Source organism: Eleutherodactylus coqui, chromosome 8, assembly GCF_035609145.1.
Source record: "Eleutherodactylus coqui strain aEleCoq1 chromosome 8, aEleCoq1.hap1, whole genome shotgun sequence".
NCBI lineage: Eukaryota > Metazoa > Chordata > Amphibia > Anura > Eleutherodactylidae > Eleutherodactylus > Eleutherodactylus coqui.
The window spans coordinates 209,847,979-209,864,743 of NC_089844.1; the positions used below are offsets into that span (position 1 = coordinate 209,847,979).

The 16,765-nt window shown below is 46.6% G+C and overlaps 1 protein-coding gene across 1 annotated transcript in view; it reads left to right on the plus strand.

Moving 5' to 3' along the window:
* VPS16 (VPS16 core subunit of CORVET and HOPS complexes) overlaps nt 1-16,765 on the plus strand; it is a 105,989-nt gene that overhangs the window by 86,214 nt on the left and 3,010 nt on the right. The window contains exons 20-23 of the mRNA XM_066577288.1: nt 1,796-1,873; nt 3,127-3,296; nt 5,121-5,217; nt 12,478-12,581. Of these exons, the coding sequence (XP_066433385.1) occupies nt 1,796-1,873; nt 3,127-3,296; nt 5,121-5,217; nt 12,478-12,581 (449 nt within the window). The remainder of the gene's footprint in view (nt 1-1,795; nt 1,874-3,126; nt 3,297-5,120; nt 5,218-12,477; nt 12,582-16,765) is intronic.

Genomic DNA, 16,765 nt, shown 5'->3' on the forward strand with positions numbered 1-16,765 from the left:
TAAAAGGCAGCACTAAACACAGTACAAAAATATCTGTGTGAGGAAGGCCTTGGCATTCTACTAAGCCTATGACAGCAGCCTATTGGACTCTGCGGGCGGCGGGGTCTAATAGGCAGAGTTACATGGCAGACATGGAGACCTTTGTCAGGCTTCTGGCTGCCATGGGAATCCATTGCTACCTTGCAGTCGCTCTGCAGGCTGCTGATGGGTGACAAAAAGAGCCTTCTGCCCTGTTGTCAGCTTACACACTGCAGTTACTATTGATTGTGGCATGTAAGGGGTTAATCTGCCAGGATCTGAGGTTTCTCTGCTTTTGGCAGTTAGAGCAGGAGTCTGGCCGTCAGTAGTCCGCCAAGCCACTGCCTTAAAAAGATGAATGTGCAGGTTTAGAGCCCATCAGTAAAAAGGCGTATTGGTCTTCACTAAGGGGTTAATTTTCTAAGTTCTGCACGACTGTCATTTTTAAAAAAAAGAGATTGGTTAAAAAAAATTGGAAAAAAGTTCTCATTTGGATTAAAAAGATCTTGCATGATCCCCAACATTGGGGGTCTTCACAAAAGATACTCTTCTGCTGCTGTCCAGGCCTTGCTAGACTTGCATCCTTGAATGATGTTGGGGGTGGGGGGTAGACTTAAGGATACTGATTTCCACATGTCAAACCCAAAAATAAATCTCCAGCACCGGACCGCAGAAAATTATCAGTAAAAAAATAGTTTATGGAGAATCACAAATATGATAAAAGAATTTTAAAAACAGAACATAAAGGAAATGCAGCATCGATGCAAGGGAACTCCATCCCTCCAGGTCACACATAGAAGAGGTCACAAAGTAAATCCTGCTGATATAAACCCACAATAGGCACAACCAATCCCAGAGTCATGCATATAGTGCCCCGCCGCGCACGTTTCACCTTTAGCTTCATCCAGGGGGTCTGACAGCTTCATACATTGTGCTGCAGTTTCAACTCTGGCCACTATGCTGTGTATGGAGCTGCCTACTTCCTGCAGTAAAATAGCTAGAAGTGGGGAAAACCCCTTCTCACCCCAGGGTGTAAATGTACATACTGGCTGGGAAACGGTTCCCACAAATGGACATATATTTACCTCCTTTGGATGATGCAGGCTCAAAAGAAGATCCCCTCCATTAACCCCTTCTTTGCCGTGATCCGTGTTTATCGCGGCATTTAAAGGTTTCATAGAGGGTGAGAGCGCACACTTTGTGACATCATCAGCCCTCCAAGTAATTGCAGTGGGCTGATGGGGTTGCCATAGCAGTTGGTCAATGGCATCCGGGTCTGCCATGGTGTTTGAGCACTATGAGAAGCAATAATGCATTGCAGTTAGAGATGAGTGAACGTACTCGTTAAGGGCGATTTCACAATCGAGCATCGCTATTTTCGAGTACCTGACTACTTGGGTGAAAAGATTCGGGGGGCGCTGGAATGTGGGGGGGGGGGGGCAGAGTGGTGGAGCGGGGGGTAGCAGTGGGGAACAGGCGGGAGCTACCAGTGTCTGTGATGGGGGCCACGGGAGCCACTCGGCTGTGCCCTGGGGGCATACGACTGTTGAGTATATGCTGTTTATATTTTTTTCCCCAGCCATTAAAAATGTTTGTCTTGTAAGGAGACAACCCCTTTAATAAGAGCTGCACTTGCAGTTACTGCACTCCCTTTAACATCGCCTGTTTAGATAAAAATAAATAAATAATGTAATTGACTGTTCCACTTTGTGCATTTGACATAATCGTGATTTTTCTGTTTTTCCCATATTTTGACCATATTCATGGGTTTGCACAGACTGTTGAAGGCCGGGTTGCGGAGCTCCAGAACGCCGTCGATGAGTACAATAAGGCAAAAAATGACTTGGCTGCGAAGGTGAGAGAACGGTTGGGTAAGCTTAAAGGGAGTATGCCAAGATAGAGAGTTAGCCCCTGTGCTGTGGCTGCTGATCGGTGGAGGTCTGGACACTGGGACCACCACTGATCACCAGGACCGGGGTCCTAAAGACCTCTGCATGAGTGGAACTGCCACGCCACATCTGCCGCTTCATTCATGTCACCGGGGGCGGCGGTTGTTGCAGAGTTCACACTCTTGGCGGTCTCCAGCACCGCTGTTGTGATGCATGGAGTGGCAGCGCACAAACACAATCCGATTCTGAGGGACCTTAGAGACCACCATTTGCAGTTTGCCTTTGCCATGTACACTGGTAGATCTACCAGGCTTACGTCAAATGTATCTATAGGCTTCCAGTCATCCTGTTGAGATATACATTGGAGCGACTTTTTTTCCGGGTGGAATGCATGAAGTCTGATAGCTTGAGGGGGTAGAAAGTGGAGAAATCCCTGATGTGCTGCTAATCCAGATGACACGCCAACGACCAGCAATGGAGGGTGTGGATATTGAGTGGTAGAGTAAAAACTTAGAACTGCACAAACCTCCAAATAAGGAGTTGTGTTTCTGCGACTGGCTTCATACCGAGCAAACAGAACGCATTTCATGGCTGAAAGCCCCTTCCTCCCCTCCGCCGGGGCACACGGTCACACCGGGTGATCACTGGGATACACAGAGTGTCCGCTCTCCGAGAAGGTTCAGACACAACCCCGTGTAGCTTTCAGCTCTGAAACACCTTCTGTCTGTTGGGTATTAATTAATAAAAATGAAGTTGGACATTAACGATCGTCTTAAGATACAGTTATTTGGGCGCTTCGCCGTTGTCCCCTTAATCTTCCAATCAATATTCACACACCCTCCATGGCCGGTTGTTGGCGTATCTTCTAGATTGGCTCCACTTTTCTACCCTGTGAAGCCATAAGGCTTGATGTACGCCTCCTAGGGGTAGCTCCAGCAACGTATCCTGTATGTTTTGTTCCATACGGAAGCATTCCATGTAGTACATTCATTATGTTATGCCTTAGGAGCCTATGGTGGACACATGCCTCTGTAGAGCTTTTCTAGTGGCACTCGTTAGAGGCATCTTCCCAGAGTATGCCCCCAGTGTACTCCGCACATTACGACTTGCCCCTAGCATCTTCCCATCTATCAGTACTTCTCTTCTGGTTTACTCCAGCACTCGCACACATTACATCTTGTGTTTTGGTGTACAGAACTAATTTGTATCTTACTCCTAGGTGACAGAAGATCAGATCAAATTGTTAAGAATTCAGCGTTCTCTACAAGAAAAGCTTGACAAACCTTACCTGGACTACTCCTTACATGAAACCATCTATAACCTGATTCTAGACGGGATGCAGAAGAAAGCTGAGCAGCTTTATAAAGAATTTAGAATTCCTGATAAAAGGTAATTTAGTTAAGCGGGAAATGTGAGATTTTATGCGCTTTTTTGTACCCATTTTAGTAAATTTTGATACAATTTAATTTAAAGTAACCCTTCGGTTTCTGGAGACACTTGTCTTGTGACTGGAGGGGGAAGTTAAATTACCTGCCGTTAGTCTTCTGTGTTGATGCCTCTGTCATCTGTCAGTTCTAGCCGCCATGTTTGTCCGCCGCGCGGCCGGCACTTGACTGTGCCGCAGCTGCCATGCGGTAGCACGGCCGGTTCTGTCACCGGATGGCTCTCTGAATGCAGACACAGTGTTTAGCACCACATGGCTGGTGCTTGAATGTGCCGCTGCTATGTGGTAGCACAGCCAGGCCTACAGTGGCCGGCATTTTAAATTTGCCGCTGCCATGTGGTAGCACAGCCGGTCCTGACACTGTCCGGCTTGGAGGTTACTCCCCTGCCCCACAGTGAGATGGCAAGAAGCCATCCGGAAGTCATGACAGCCTGCAACCTTTTCAAGGACCTCAGGTCTGCCATGAGGGAGTACGAGCCTAGATATCTAGTTCAGCCATTTCTCCTGCGATGTTGATCCAGAGGAAGGCATACAACCCGCATGGGGTTTTGGGGGAAAACACATTGTCATGACTTCTAATCTGGGAGTCAGAATAACTCCCTGGATCACCGACCCTTCTGAAGTATTCAGTGACTTGAACATGTAACATTGTTTCACACAAGAAAAGTGTGTAGACCCCTCTTGCACTTTTAGCGAGATCACCATCACCATGTCCTCAGGCAGAGAGCTCCATAGTCTCCCTGCTCTTATAGTAGGAGCAGTGATACCCCATAGCACAGAGTGCGTGGCAGAGGTGAAGGTGCCAGCACAGGGAGCTGGTAGCATCAGCATCTTCTATTGTAAACTCTGGTGCGCCTCCACACCGCTGTATTTAGCAACTGGAGAGTGGTGGCACAACTCTGACAGCACTACCCCGGCACACTAGCACTCTAACTCGGTGCTACTAAATAGGGGGAAGGGGAGAAAATGCCATCATAGTGCATAGAGCGCCATAGTCATGCTAATGAGTAGTTGCATTTAGGGCTCATTCACACGAGTGTATGACGTTTCGGTCCGTAACATACACAGCATTTTCAAACTGAAACTCTGTGTATTTGGATCTTCTTGCTTTTTGCACGCGTATTTAACGCCGTTTTAATGTTCGCATTCACACTGAACAATTATCGCTGAAATGCCTTTGAACAATAATGGGTTTGTGTTAATGGCTCGTTAGACTGGTGACCGGTAATGGAAAGTTAACTTCTCACTCTGCATTTCACATGACATTTAATTTTCCTCTGTGGATACACTGGAGAAAAAAAACCTATTTAATAGATTTGCTTTTTACTTACCAACCTCTATTAGGTATTGAGGGAAGATTTGTAAATGGTTAACACCTTCAGATTTATTCTTTTTACTATTTATGTAATTGAAGAACCCTTTAGGGTTAGTTTTAGTCTTTGACATTTTTCCTTATAGCTTTTCAGTGCTGCTTCACTGCCTTCTTGTGTTAGTAGTTTACATTTTTTTTTGTTGCTTATTGCCCCTTTTACATCTTACTGGCCCTTTTACAAGCAAGTCCTGTATTGGCCAGAAAGTGTTATTCCTCATGTACCCACATGGCCGCTTACTCTGAGAAGCCATACGAAGAGTTAGGTATGCTTTATGGGATGAAGGCCTGCAGTCTAGAAGTGCTGTTGGCACAAAGCCTGGTTGTACACGTGTTGCTGGACAGGTGATTCAGACTAGTGCCATGTAGTTTCTCTCTATTATCTCTTTCCGCCTTTTAGGTATTGGTGGCTGAAGATATCCGCACTGGCAGAAAAGGAAGATTGGGAAGAGTTGGAGAATTTTTCAAAAAGTAAAAAGTCCCCGATAGGATACTTGGTAATTTCATATGTTTCATAGGTTTTACTGTTTCTTTTAAAATCTTCCTGTTCTGAGGAAGTAAGACCATATATATTAGGAGATGCAAGACTTTGGGTCGTACCACAAGAACAATGTCAAGAGTGTACAAGTATCCTTGCAGTTAGAGAAAAAAAACTCAGAGCAGGCTATCCTATACAAGCATAACCTCCTGTTCCTATCCAGCCACTAATATTGGGGGAACTCTGTAGGTATCAAAAGTTATCTACTTAAAAAAGGGTTATCCAGTTGTAAAGTATTGATAGCCTGTCCTTAGAACAGGTCATCAATAGTAGATCTGCCACTCGAGGGCCTCCACCGATCAACTGTTCACTGGCCCAGTGTACTGAGTTGATTTCTGCAGGAAGCAGACAGCTCCGTTCCTACTGCAATGGTCAGATTTGGTATTGCAGGCCAAGTTCCCATTCATTTCAGTGAGGACGTGACCTGCAATACCAAACCTGGCCACTACAGTAAGAACTGTGCTGTCTGCCTCCTGCAGAATTCAGCTCAGTGCATGAGCTTACTGGCAAACAAACAAGCCACTAATTGGCAGGGGTCTCGGGTAATGGACACCTGCCGATCTACTATTGATGACATGTCCTGAGGATAGGCCATCAATAGTTTACAACTGAACAATCCCTTTAAAGGGGTTTTCCAAAAATAAATCACTTCTTTAAAAATCAGGTCCCAGATGTGTAAAATTAACAACCAGCAAATACTTCTCCATGCACCCAGATCGTACCCCACCAGTGGCTCTTAGTCTCCACTCTGACGTATTGTTTGCAGAAGCCTGAGTAGGGGACGTTACAGGCTTCTGCAGCCAATACATCACAATGAAGACCCAGATCCGCCAGCTGGGGGAACAGGGAGTGGTGAGTCATAAGCTGTTTTGTTTGTTTTTTTTACACATGGGGAGACCTGACTTTAAATGGATTTTCCAAATTGAATCTTTTCTTTAAAGGGGAGGAACCAAAAACTGTTGAATAATGGAGTGCAGTGTTTCTTAATGGGGGTTAGTACACTTAGAGGTGGGGTTAGTACACTTAGAGGTGGGGTTAGTACACTTAGAGGTGGGGTTAGTACACTTAGAGGTGGGGTTAGTACACTTAGAGGTGGGGTTAGTACACTTAGAGGTGGGGTTAGTACACTTAGACGTGGGGTTAGTACACTTAGAACTGGCAGTATAGCTAATAGGACCCATGGTAGAACAATGAAAATACAGAATAACAACCACTGTATAAATTGTTTGGCAACGAATGCAAGAAGTCTGATCCGTAGAGGGGGTGAGCTCAAAGCAAGAATGTCTGAAGAAAATTAGAATATAGTGGGAATAACGGAAACCTGGCTTGCTGATAAGTGCGATTGGGCGGTGAACCTGCAGGGTTACAATCTCTTCAGAAGAGACTGTGGTAACCAGATAGGAGGAGGGGTGTGTTTGTGCGTTAAATCCTACTTAATGCCGAAGCTATAAGAAGATATAGGTGCAGGAAATGAACATGTGAAATCTCTGTGGATAGAAATACAGGGAGCAAAGAATAACAAAATTCTGATAGGTTTTCAGTTTTTTCTGTTGCTTTTGGAGGCCTATAGAAAACCCCTGTTATTAGGACAAATAGAAGAGGCGTCAAACCACATTGAAGTAATTATTATGGGGGACTTGAATTATCCGGATATAATATGGTATTTACAAAATGAAACAGAAATGTCACAGGAGATGCAGGGTAATAAAACGAACCCCCACTAAGTATTGCATGCCTAACACAGGAGGAAGTGCAGAGCCAGTTAGAGGATTAAAATCGCCAAATCACCGGGCCCAGATGGAATACACCCAAGGCTTCTAAGGGAACTAAGTGATGAGATAGCTAGGCAGCTATTTCTTATATTTGGGGACACCATTGAGACTGGGGTTGTACCACTAGATTGGCGCATTGCCAGTGTCGTCCCAATATACAAAAAAACAATCTCTAAAAGTACAATATCTCAAGGAGAACAACGGAATAACTCCTCACCAGCATGGATTCATGAAGGGTCGGTCATGTCAGACCAATCTGATCAGCTTCTACATAGTAACATAGTAACATAGTAACATAGTTCGTAAGGCTGAATGAAGACAATGTCCATCTAGTCCAGCCTGTTAGCCTCCTGTTTTGTTGATCCAAAAGAAGGCAAAAAACCCCAAGGCCAGAAGCCAATTAGCCCTTTTGGGGAAAAAATTCCTTCCCGACTCCCTAATGGCAATCAGACTGTTCCCTGGATCAACCCCTAATAGTTCCTACCTGCCTGTGTACCCGGATTAACAAATAATCTTAGATTTATATCCTTCCTCTCCAGAAAGACATCAAGTCCCCTTTTAAACTCCTCTAAGGATTTTGCCATCACCACTTCCTCAGGCAGAGAGTTCCACAGTCTCACTGCTCTTACAGTAAAGAACCCCTTTCTATGTTGGTGATGAAACCTGCTTTCCTCTAATCGTAGCGGATGTCCTCTTGATCCTGGGAGAGGTCCTTGTATTGTCCCCTCATGTACTTATACATGGATATTTGGTCGCCTCTTAACCTTCTTTTTTCCAGGGTGAATAATCCCAGTTTTGGTGCCTCTCTGGGTATTCCAGTCCTCCCATTCCATGTATTAGTTTAGTTGCCCTTCTTTGAACCCCCTCCAGCACTGTGACATCTTTCCTGAGCACCGGTGACCAGATCTGTACGCAGTATTCCATGTGAGGCCTGACAAGTGCCTTATATAGTGGGAGGATGATGTTCTCATCCCTCGCCCCTATACCTCTTTTCATGCACCCCAAAACTTTATTTGCCTTTGCAGCAGCTGACTGGCATTGGTTACTCCAGTTTAGTCTATAGTCCACTAATACCCCCAGATCCTTTTCCATATGACTTTCTCCTGCCCATGTGCATAGTCTTACATTTATCAACATTGAACTTCATTTGCCATTTCCCCCCCCCAAGCCCCCGGCTTATCTCGGTCCGTTTGTAGCCGCACATTGTCCTCCGTTGCATTAATTATATTGTATAATTTAGTGTCATCTGCAAATATTGATATTTTGCTGTGCAGCCCCTCTATCAGGTCATTGATAAATATGTTGAACAGAGTGGGGCCTAATACTGAACCCTGTGGCACCCCGCTAGCGACTGTGGTCCAATCAGAGTACGCACCATTTATTACCACCCTCTGCTTTCTATCGTTGAGCCAATTTTTTACCCACTTACACACGTTTTCGCCCAATCCGAGCTGCCTCATTTTGTATATTAGCCTATTATGTGGCACGGTGTCAAAGGCTTTAGAGAAGTCCAGATATACAAGATCAATAGATTCTCCCTGGTCCAGCTTAGAGCTTACTTCATCGTAGAAACTGATCAGATTTGTCTGACATGAGCGACCCTTCATGAATCCATGCTGGTGAGGAGTCATTCCGTTGTTCTCCTTGAGGTACTCATCGATGGCGTCTCTCAGAATCCCCTCGAATATTTTTCCCGTTACTGAAGTGAGACTTACTGGCCTGTAGTTTCCAGGCTCACTTTTGGACCCCTTTTAATAAATTGGAACCACGTTGGCAATGCGCCAATCCAATGGTACTACACCGGTCTTGATAGTGTCTAGAAATATTAGGTATAGCGGCCTAGCTATCTCGTCACTTAGTTCCCTTAGTATCCTTGGGTGTATTCCATCTGGGCCTAGCGATTTTATCAATTTTAATCTTCTTTAACCTGTTCTGCACTTCCTCCTGCGTTAGATATGACATATTTTGCGAGGGGTTTATTTTATTCCCCTGTATCTCGTGTGACATTTCCTTTTCGTTTGTGAATACGCTTGAAAAGAAACAATTTAATAGATTTGCCTTCCCTCCATCATCTTCAATGATTTCCCCTGCATTATTTGTTAAAGGGCCAGCGCTCTCCCTGCAAATCCTTTTGCTATGAATATAGTTGAAAAATAGCTTCGGGTTGTTTTTGCTCTCTTTGGCGATCCGTCTTTCTGCTTCCTCCTTGGCAGTTTTGATCGTATCTTTGCATATTTTGTTTTTTTCCCTGTACGATTTTAGCGCTTCAGCCAATCACAGGCCATTCAATGATGTCATTGAATAGTGTGATTGGCTGAAGCCACGTGCGCCTTCAGCCAATCACAGCCATTCAATGCTGTCATTGAATGGCTGTAACTGGCTGACGGCGTGTGTATTAGCTTTCTGGAGGCGGGGATTTCAAGCCCCGCATTCAGAAAGCAATGCTGCGCCGGGGACGAGGAGCGAGCGACATCCTGCCTACATCTTACAATCGGGGGTGTCTTACTATCGGGGAAACACGGTAGGTCCAGAATGGCCCTCCCTCTTGTTGGTTCCTGTACCAGTTGGTTCAGGTAATTGTCTTTAATTACTCTCAAGAACTTATCACCCCTGTGAGATTTGCAGGTCTCATTTCCCCATGTTATATCTGGGTAATTAAAGTCCCCCATGATGATTACTTCATTGCGGTTTGACACCTCTTCTATCTGCCTTAGTAGTAGGTCTTCAGTTTCTTCTGTTGCTTTTGGTGGTCTATAGAAGACCCCTATCAGGATTTTGTTATTTTTCCTCCCTGTATTTCTACCCACAGAGATTCCACCTGTTCGTCTCCTACCCCTATATCCTCCCGTAGCCTCGGCTTCAAGTTCGATTTGACGTACAGACATACCCCTCCCCCTTTCTGGTTCCTTCGGTCTCTTCTGAAGAGATTGTACCCCTGTAAATTCGCCGTCCAATCACACTTATCATCAAGCCATGTTTCCGTTATTTCAACTATATCATAACTCTCATCAGTCATTCTCGCTTCAAGCTCACCCACTTTACCAATCAGACTTCGTGCATTCGTGGTCATACAATTTATATCGTTATTTTTGTTTTTTAGATTCGTTTTGTTGCTATTCGTACTTATGGCTGACCTCCCATTTCTAACTGTACTACCCCCCCCCACCCCCCCATTCCCATTTCTTTGACCCAGGTCGCTATCTACACTGGCTACCCCACTATTACTCATTTTGCCCCCCCCCCCCCCCCCCCCCAGTCCCTAGTTTAAACACTCCTCCAGCCTCCAGTTTTCCGAGAAAACTACCCTGGAGGTCCTCGCCCTGAGCTTGGACCCTAGGTCCCTGAAATCATTTTTGAGGGCCTTTCATTGACCTCTAATTTGTTCATTGGTGCCAACGTGCACCATGACTGCTGGATCCTCACCAGCCCCTCCCAGTAATCTGTCAATCCGATCCGCGATGTGTCGAACTCGAGCGCCAGGAAGACAACACACCGTTCGACGATCCCGGTCTTTATGGTAGATTGCTCTATCTGTCCCCCTAATAATTGAGTCCCCCACCACTAGGACCTGTCTAGCCTGCCCTACGCTCCCCGTCCCCGTCTCACCGGAGCAGTCATCCCCCTGGCGTTCAGAGGGCGTGTCGTGCTGCAGCAGTGCTGGCTCTGTAATGGCATCCCCCTCATCTGCCAACGTTGCAGACATGTTGGGTTGTGCCAGTTCAGGACCAGCCTCCCTGGATCTATTCCCTCTATCCCTCCTTCTTTCTGTCACCCAGCTGACTGCCTGCTCCCCCTGCTCTTCCGTACTACCATCCGCCCCCGCCTCTACCCCAGCGAGTGTCTGCTCAGTGAGCACCAAACTCCTTTCCGTGATGTCAATGGCTCTCAGTGTTGCCAGTTGCCCCTTTAGATCCATGATTTGGGCTTCTAAATGTGCGACGTGCACGCATCTTGTGCAACAGTATGCACCCTCGATCGGCTGATCAAGGACCGCATACATTGCACAAGTAGCACACTGGATGGCATTGGCAGGCATGGAGCTCATCCTAATGGGGATCTACAATTTACTTGTGGAAGTAGTGAAGATAGACTTGTTCACACTCCGCTCACGCGCTGCCCCTTGCGCGCAACGGCTCACACTTAAATTCACACACACAGAAGATACTTCTCGGCTCCTGTTGCAGCTCCTCCACAGTGATGTCACCTGCTCTCCCGGCGGCCGCTCACTCCACCTGTCACTCTGCCCTGCTGTTCCTGCGGGACCTGCTCCGCTTCTGCACTCCTCCTGCCGACTCTTCCTCGGACTCCTGTCACCTCCGGGCGCCGGTATCGGCTCCTCCGCTGGTCCGATGCCCCCTTCTGCCCTTCAGACCCCCGCTCGTGCCTCTGCCTCGGCGCGCTGCTCCTGGCGTCTGACGTCACTTCCGACCTCCTTAACCTACCAAATGAAGTAAGCTCTAGGCTGGACCTGGGAGAGTCTATTGATCTCGTATATCTGGACTTCTCTAAAGCCTTTGACACCGTGCCACATAATAGGCTGATGTATAAAATGAGGCAGATCGGATTGGGTGAGAATGTGTGTAATTGGGTAAAGAATTGGCTCAGAGATAGAAGACAGAGGGTGGTAATAAACAGTTCATACTCTGATTGGACCACAGTCGCTAGCGGGGTGCCACAGGGTTCAGTATTAGGGCCCACTGTGTTCAACATATTTATCAATGACCTGATAGAGGGGCTGCACAGCAAAATATCAATATTTGCAGATGACACTAAATTATACAATATAATTAATGCAACGGAGGACAATATGTGGCTACAAACGGACCTGGATAAGCTGGGGGCTTGGGCAGAAAAATGGCAAATGAAGGTCAATGTTGATACATGTAAGACTATGCACATGGGCAGGAGGAATGGATGTCACCAACATGACACTCTACGTCTAGAGCAAGCATGTCCTGCTTTGGAGGTGATGTGTTCAGATGCATCCATTGCTGGACACATGGGACCCCTTCTGTTTGCTGGGAGGCAGGGAGCTCAGTGACACAGGTCTGCAAGATGGTGTCTGGTCCACGTGGTTTGTAGTCCTTGAGCTCCAACATTGCTGGTGGTCTGAGGTGGTCACTTCCTGGGATCATCATGTAGGATGATAGATGTGGCCTGGCAGATGTTTCTGTGTGCCGATAGGGTCTGCATGGGATTGGGCTGAGGGCGTAGGTAGTGTTGATGTATCATGCAGGGAGATGATGCATGGTTCATAATCCGGATTATGCAGATTCCAGGCAGAACGTTTCCTTAATGCAGCCCCCCCAGACCCCCTGCTACCAGACGTTACATTTCCATGTTTGAGGCTTAATCTTATCTATTACGGACATTCATGCCATCGGCAGAATTAATATATTTTGAATCCAGTTTAATGAAGTTAACCAATGTTTATCTTTTTTGAACAGCCATATGTTGAAATATGTATGAAACACCGAAACCGATTTGAAGCCAAGAAGTACATGGCACGTGTGAGCCCGGAGCAGCGGGTGAAAGCCCTTCTTTTAATTGGGTAAGGCGGTATGACATGTCTATTATGTGTTATTTGTGATAGAAAATGTTTATGCATTATTAGATTGAAATGTAAAGCGCAGTAAAGTGCGGAGCCGGTCTGATGTTACCTGTCCAAGAAGGAGAAGAGAAGGCAAGGGGGTAAAAAGCAAACTCCGATCATGGGGGGAGAAGATCCTTTACTTCCTCCAAACTCGACTGTCTGTCATAGATGCAGAGGAATCCTGATTGGCGCTAGCCCCGGATTATGTGTGTAACGCCTTCAATGGCACCAGAAAGTATATATAATATATAGTGAGGAAGTCACCAAAGTGCTGCCAATCCAGAAAATATGCCTAAATGGTGTAAATGTCCAATTTAGACAATTTGAGACAAATGGGAAACTTCCATCTTCTCTGTTGTTAACATAACCCAGCCGAAAGAACACATTTCGGGGTAGATAATCCCTTCCTCAGCCTAACTTGGGGGCACACTGGTAAAAGATAGAAGCCATGAGAGTGACTCCAGAGAGAAATGTCAGATGCTAGAAGATAGCAGGCGCCCCCAGCTGGGCTGAGGAAGGGATTACCTACCTTGAAGCGCCTACTTTCCGCTGGGTTATGCTAAGAGAAGTTGGACTTTAGAGAATTTGTAATCAAAGCAGTAAATTGGAAACTTGTGCCGTTACCAGTTTTATGACTTGCATTTGAAATATCTCCGATTTTTAGTGTCTAGAAATATCCCGTTCCCCTGAATCTTCTAGCTAGCGGGTAAGCTGACCCCACGCAATAGAAACCTAGCGGGCTAGGTAAAGGCATTGTGCAAAGAAGCGGAGTCTGATATTGTGTACGACGAAGTTACATCTTTAGGGTGTATTCAAACAAACTATTCTGTCTGACTGTGATATGGATAGAACTCACAGATGGAAAGAACCTGTTATTTTCAATGCGTTACTTCATGTAAGCTGCTGTTCTCAGATTTTTGGGTGATCCCGTTCCAGAATTGGCCCCAAAAAATCATATCGCACTCGCAAATAAATGCGATTTTCGTGCAAGTGTGATGCATTTTTTTTAATTTTTACTATTAAAACATGCAATATTCACACATGTGAAAATCATCACATGTGCAGCAGTGCATTCTTCTTCCAAAACACATCACAAGAGCAGATGTAATAGTGTGTTATTGCCCTCCCTCGTGTTGTATACTACCCTATTCTACACTTACACAAAATGGAACAACATTTAAAGTGTACCTGAGTTTTCAATAAGATTTCTAAAATACCCCGGGTTGTTCTTATCCCCCATTTGCTGCTGTTTGCACCATGCTTCATGTCTGTAAGTTGTAATTCTTAGGTGTCTTCCCCATTTTTCTCCTTTTCTGCTGTTTGCTATCCAATTTCATGGAGGGAGCGTGTAGCAAGACCAGCATTCTGCTAGTAGTTCACTGTCCTGCACTTCCTTGCCCTGTCTTCCAATGCTGCATTGAACTGTCTCTGGTCCAATCAGCATGGAGGCAGTATTTAACCCCTTAACGACTGCCCCATCGGGATTCTACGTCCTCAGAAAGTGGGCTTTAATCCTAGAGGACGTAGTTTTATGCATCCTTTTAGGATTAATGCCCACTTGCCTGAGGACGTGACAGCTCCATGCTGTCGGTGCCCGCAGGTAGCCGACAGCATGGAGCTGTCATCCCAGGATGCGGGCAGTCCCCCCCGGCATTGCGATTGGTGCTATCCAATGGATAGCGCCAATCACAATAAAGTAAACAAAACAGTGTAAAAAAGTAGTAATTCAGCTGCCCTGATTGATCCGATCCATCAGGGCAGCTGAAAATACTCACCCGGCTTGTCCGCGGTATCCCCCAAAGATCGGGTCCTCCCGGACCCGCCGCCAGCCTTCTGCGCATGCGCGCCAGACGATGACGTCAGGCGCATGCGCAGAAGCCCGGGAGCCCCCGGCAAATTTGAAGTCTCCTGGCTCCCGACTCCTGAAGGTAGCCGGGAACCACGAGGTGTTACCGGGGACCACTGTGAGCGGTCCCCGGGCACGCGATCGCCGCTATCCATTGGATAGCAGCGATCACGAAAAAGTTAACAAAAGATAAAAAAAAAAAAGTCAGTTTCACCTCCCCTCATGGATAGGATCCATGAGGGGAGGTGAAAATACTCACCTAAGTCGTCCCCGATGTCCCGGGACCCGAAGTTCCCGTCTGCGCATGCGCACCGATGATTGGCTGCCATGTGTAGCCAGGAGCAGAGAGAATATACCGGGGACATGATCACTGTTATCATCCAATGGATGACAGTGATCATGGAAAGTTTTTAAAAACTTTTTAAAAACTTTTTACCCTTTTTTTTTAAAGTTAAAAAAGCTTGCGTTTCATCTCCCCCCACGGATCATATCTGTGAGGGAGGATGAAATGACGTACCTAAAGGCCCATGGATTTATCCGCGGACCTTACCACAGCTTCTGCGCACGCGGCCGTCGCCAAAATGGCAGGCGCATGCACAAAAGCCGTGGATTGCCAGGATAATTTAAAATCTCCCTGCTCCTGGCTACAAAACTTACCCGAGAGCCTGGAGATTTCACGGGGGCCGCGGTGAGCGGTTCCTGATCACGTGTTCGCCGTTATCTAATCGATAATGGCGATCACGTAAAAGTAAAAAAAAGGTGAAGTTTCATCTCCCCTCCCTGATGCGATCGGTGAGAGGAGATAAAACTTTTTACCGGAGGCCTCCGTATTTGCACCCCGACGCGATTCTCATCCATGAACTTACCCGGATTCTGCACATGCGACCGCCGGCAAAACAGCGAACACATGCACAGGCGTCGGGGAGCCCAGGAAATTTAAAATCTCCTTGCTCCCAGCGACCAACGGTCGCCGAGAGCCTGGAGCAGTGATGGGTGGCCTCGTTGAGCGGTCCCCGGTCACGTGATAAAAAGGTAGCGATCTACCTTCGGCCGGTCTCACATGACCGGATAGGAATTACGGATGCCGCATGCGTCTGAGCCGCGGTAATACGCAGATCAATCGCATTGGATTACACAATTCCGCTCACATTAGTGGGTTGGAATTGTGTAATCCACTCGCAGAAAAGAGAACGCAGCAGGTTCTATTTTACCGCGGATATCCGAACATAGAGCCCATTGTACTCCACGGTTGCGGATATACCCGCTGCCCATACGCAACTACGTTGTACACGGGCTGCGGGTACCCGTGTCATCGCTAAGCAACGGTGCGGGAAATACAAACAAAAAATATATATATATACTGCGCATGGCCGCCTGTGAGTAGGCAGTTATGCGCAGTACATTACGCGGCCGTATGCAGGGTCACAGCCGGGCTCACAGATGGGATCCGCTGCGGGCCTCCACAAGCGGATTTCGCCTATGGCTGCGTGAGCCCGGCGTTATTCAGACCGCTACCTGTAATACGTGATTTACAAGAAGCCCCGGGAACGCTCGCCTTCCTGCAGTTCCAGGAGCACCTTGTTGAGCGTCTTCTGTGCGAGACCGCCGCACCTCATCAAGCTTACGGAGACTCACAGAACGCCACTTTTTACACCCCATACCCGCTACTGAGGTCACGAAATACCCCCAAAAAGCATGAGAGGAGGGGGGGATACCTGGTTTTATTGCCCCATGTACCCATCCCAACCAGCCTCCGTAGTTACCCCTGTCTTCGGAAATACCACACAGTTCACATTATTACTTTTATCTAAGATTTGGGGAACGCCGAAAAGGGCACAGAGGGTGGGGGGGGGGGATTTTTAGGGAGTCACTTTTTATTCCGTACAAATGAACAATGGGGCCTGGGATTTATTCAGTTGTGCCCTAAAATCCAACGGGTGTTCCCTGCATTACAGGCCTAACCATGTGTCCTATAAGTAGATTAGGGCCACAATGGGTATGTTTTTGAACACGGGACAAACGGGGGGATCCATTTTGGGGTGAACGTCTTCATTCCTATGTAAACTGTACAAAAAAAAGTTTTTAAATTGACAAAAAAATGAAAATCGTAATTTTTTCCTTCTGCTTTGCTTAGATTTATTCAAATACTGTGGGGTCAAAATACGCAGTACACCCCTAGATGAATTCGTTAAGGGGTCTAGTTTTTAAAATGGGGTCATTTGAGGGGGTTCTTTATCGTTTTAGCCGCTCAATGGCTCTACAAGTGGGCAATGGGGCCTGGAATTTATTCCGTTGT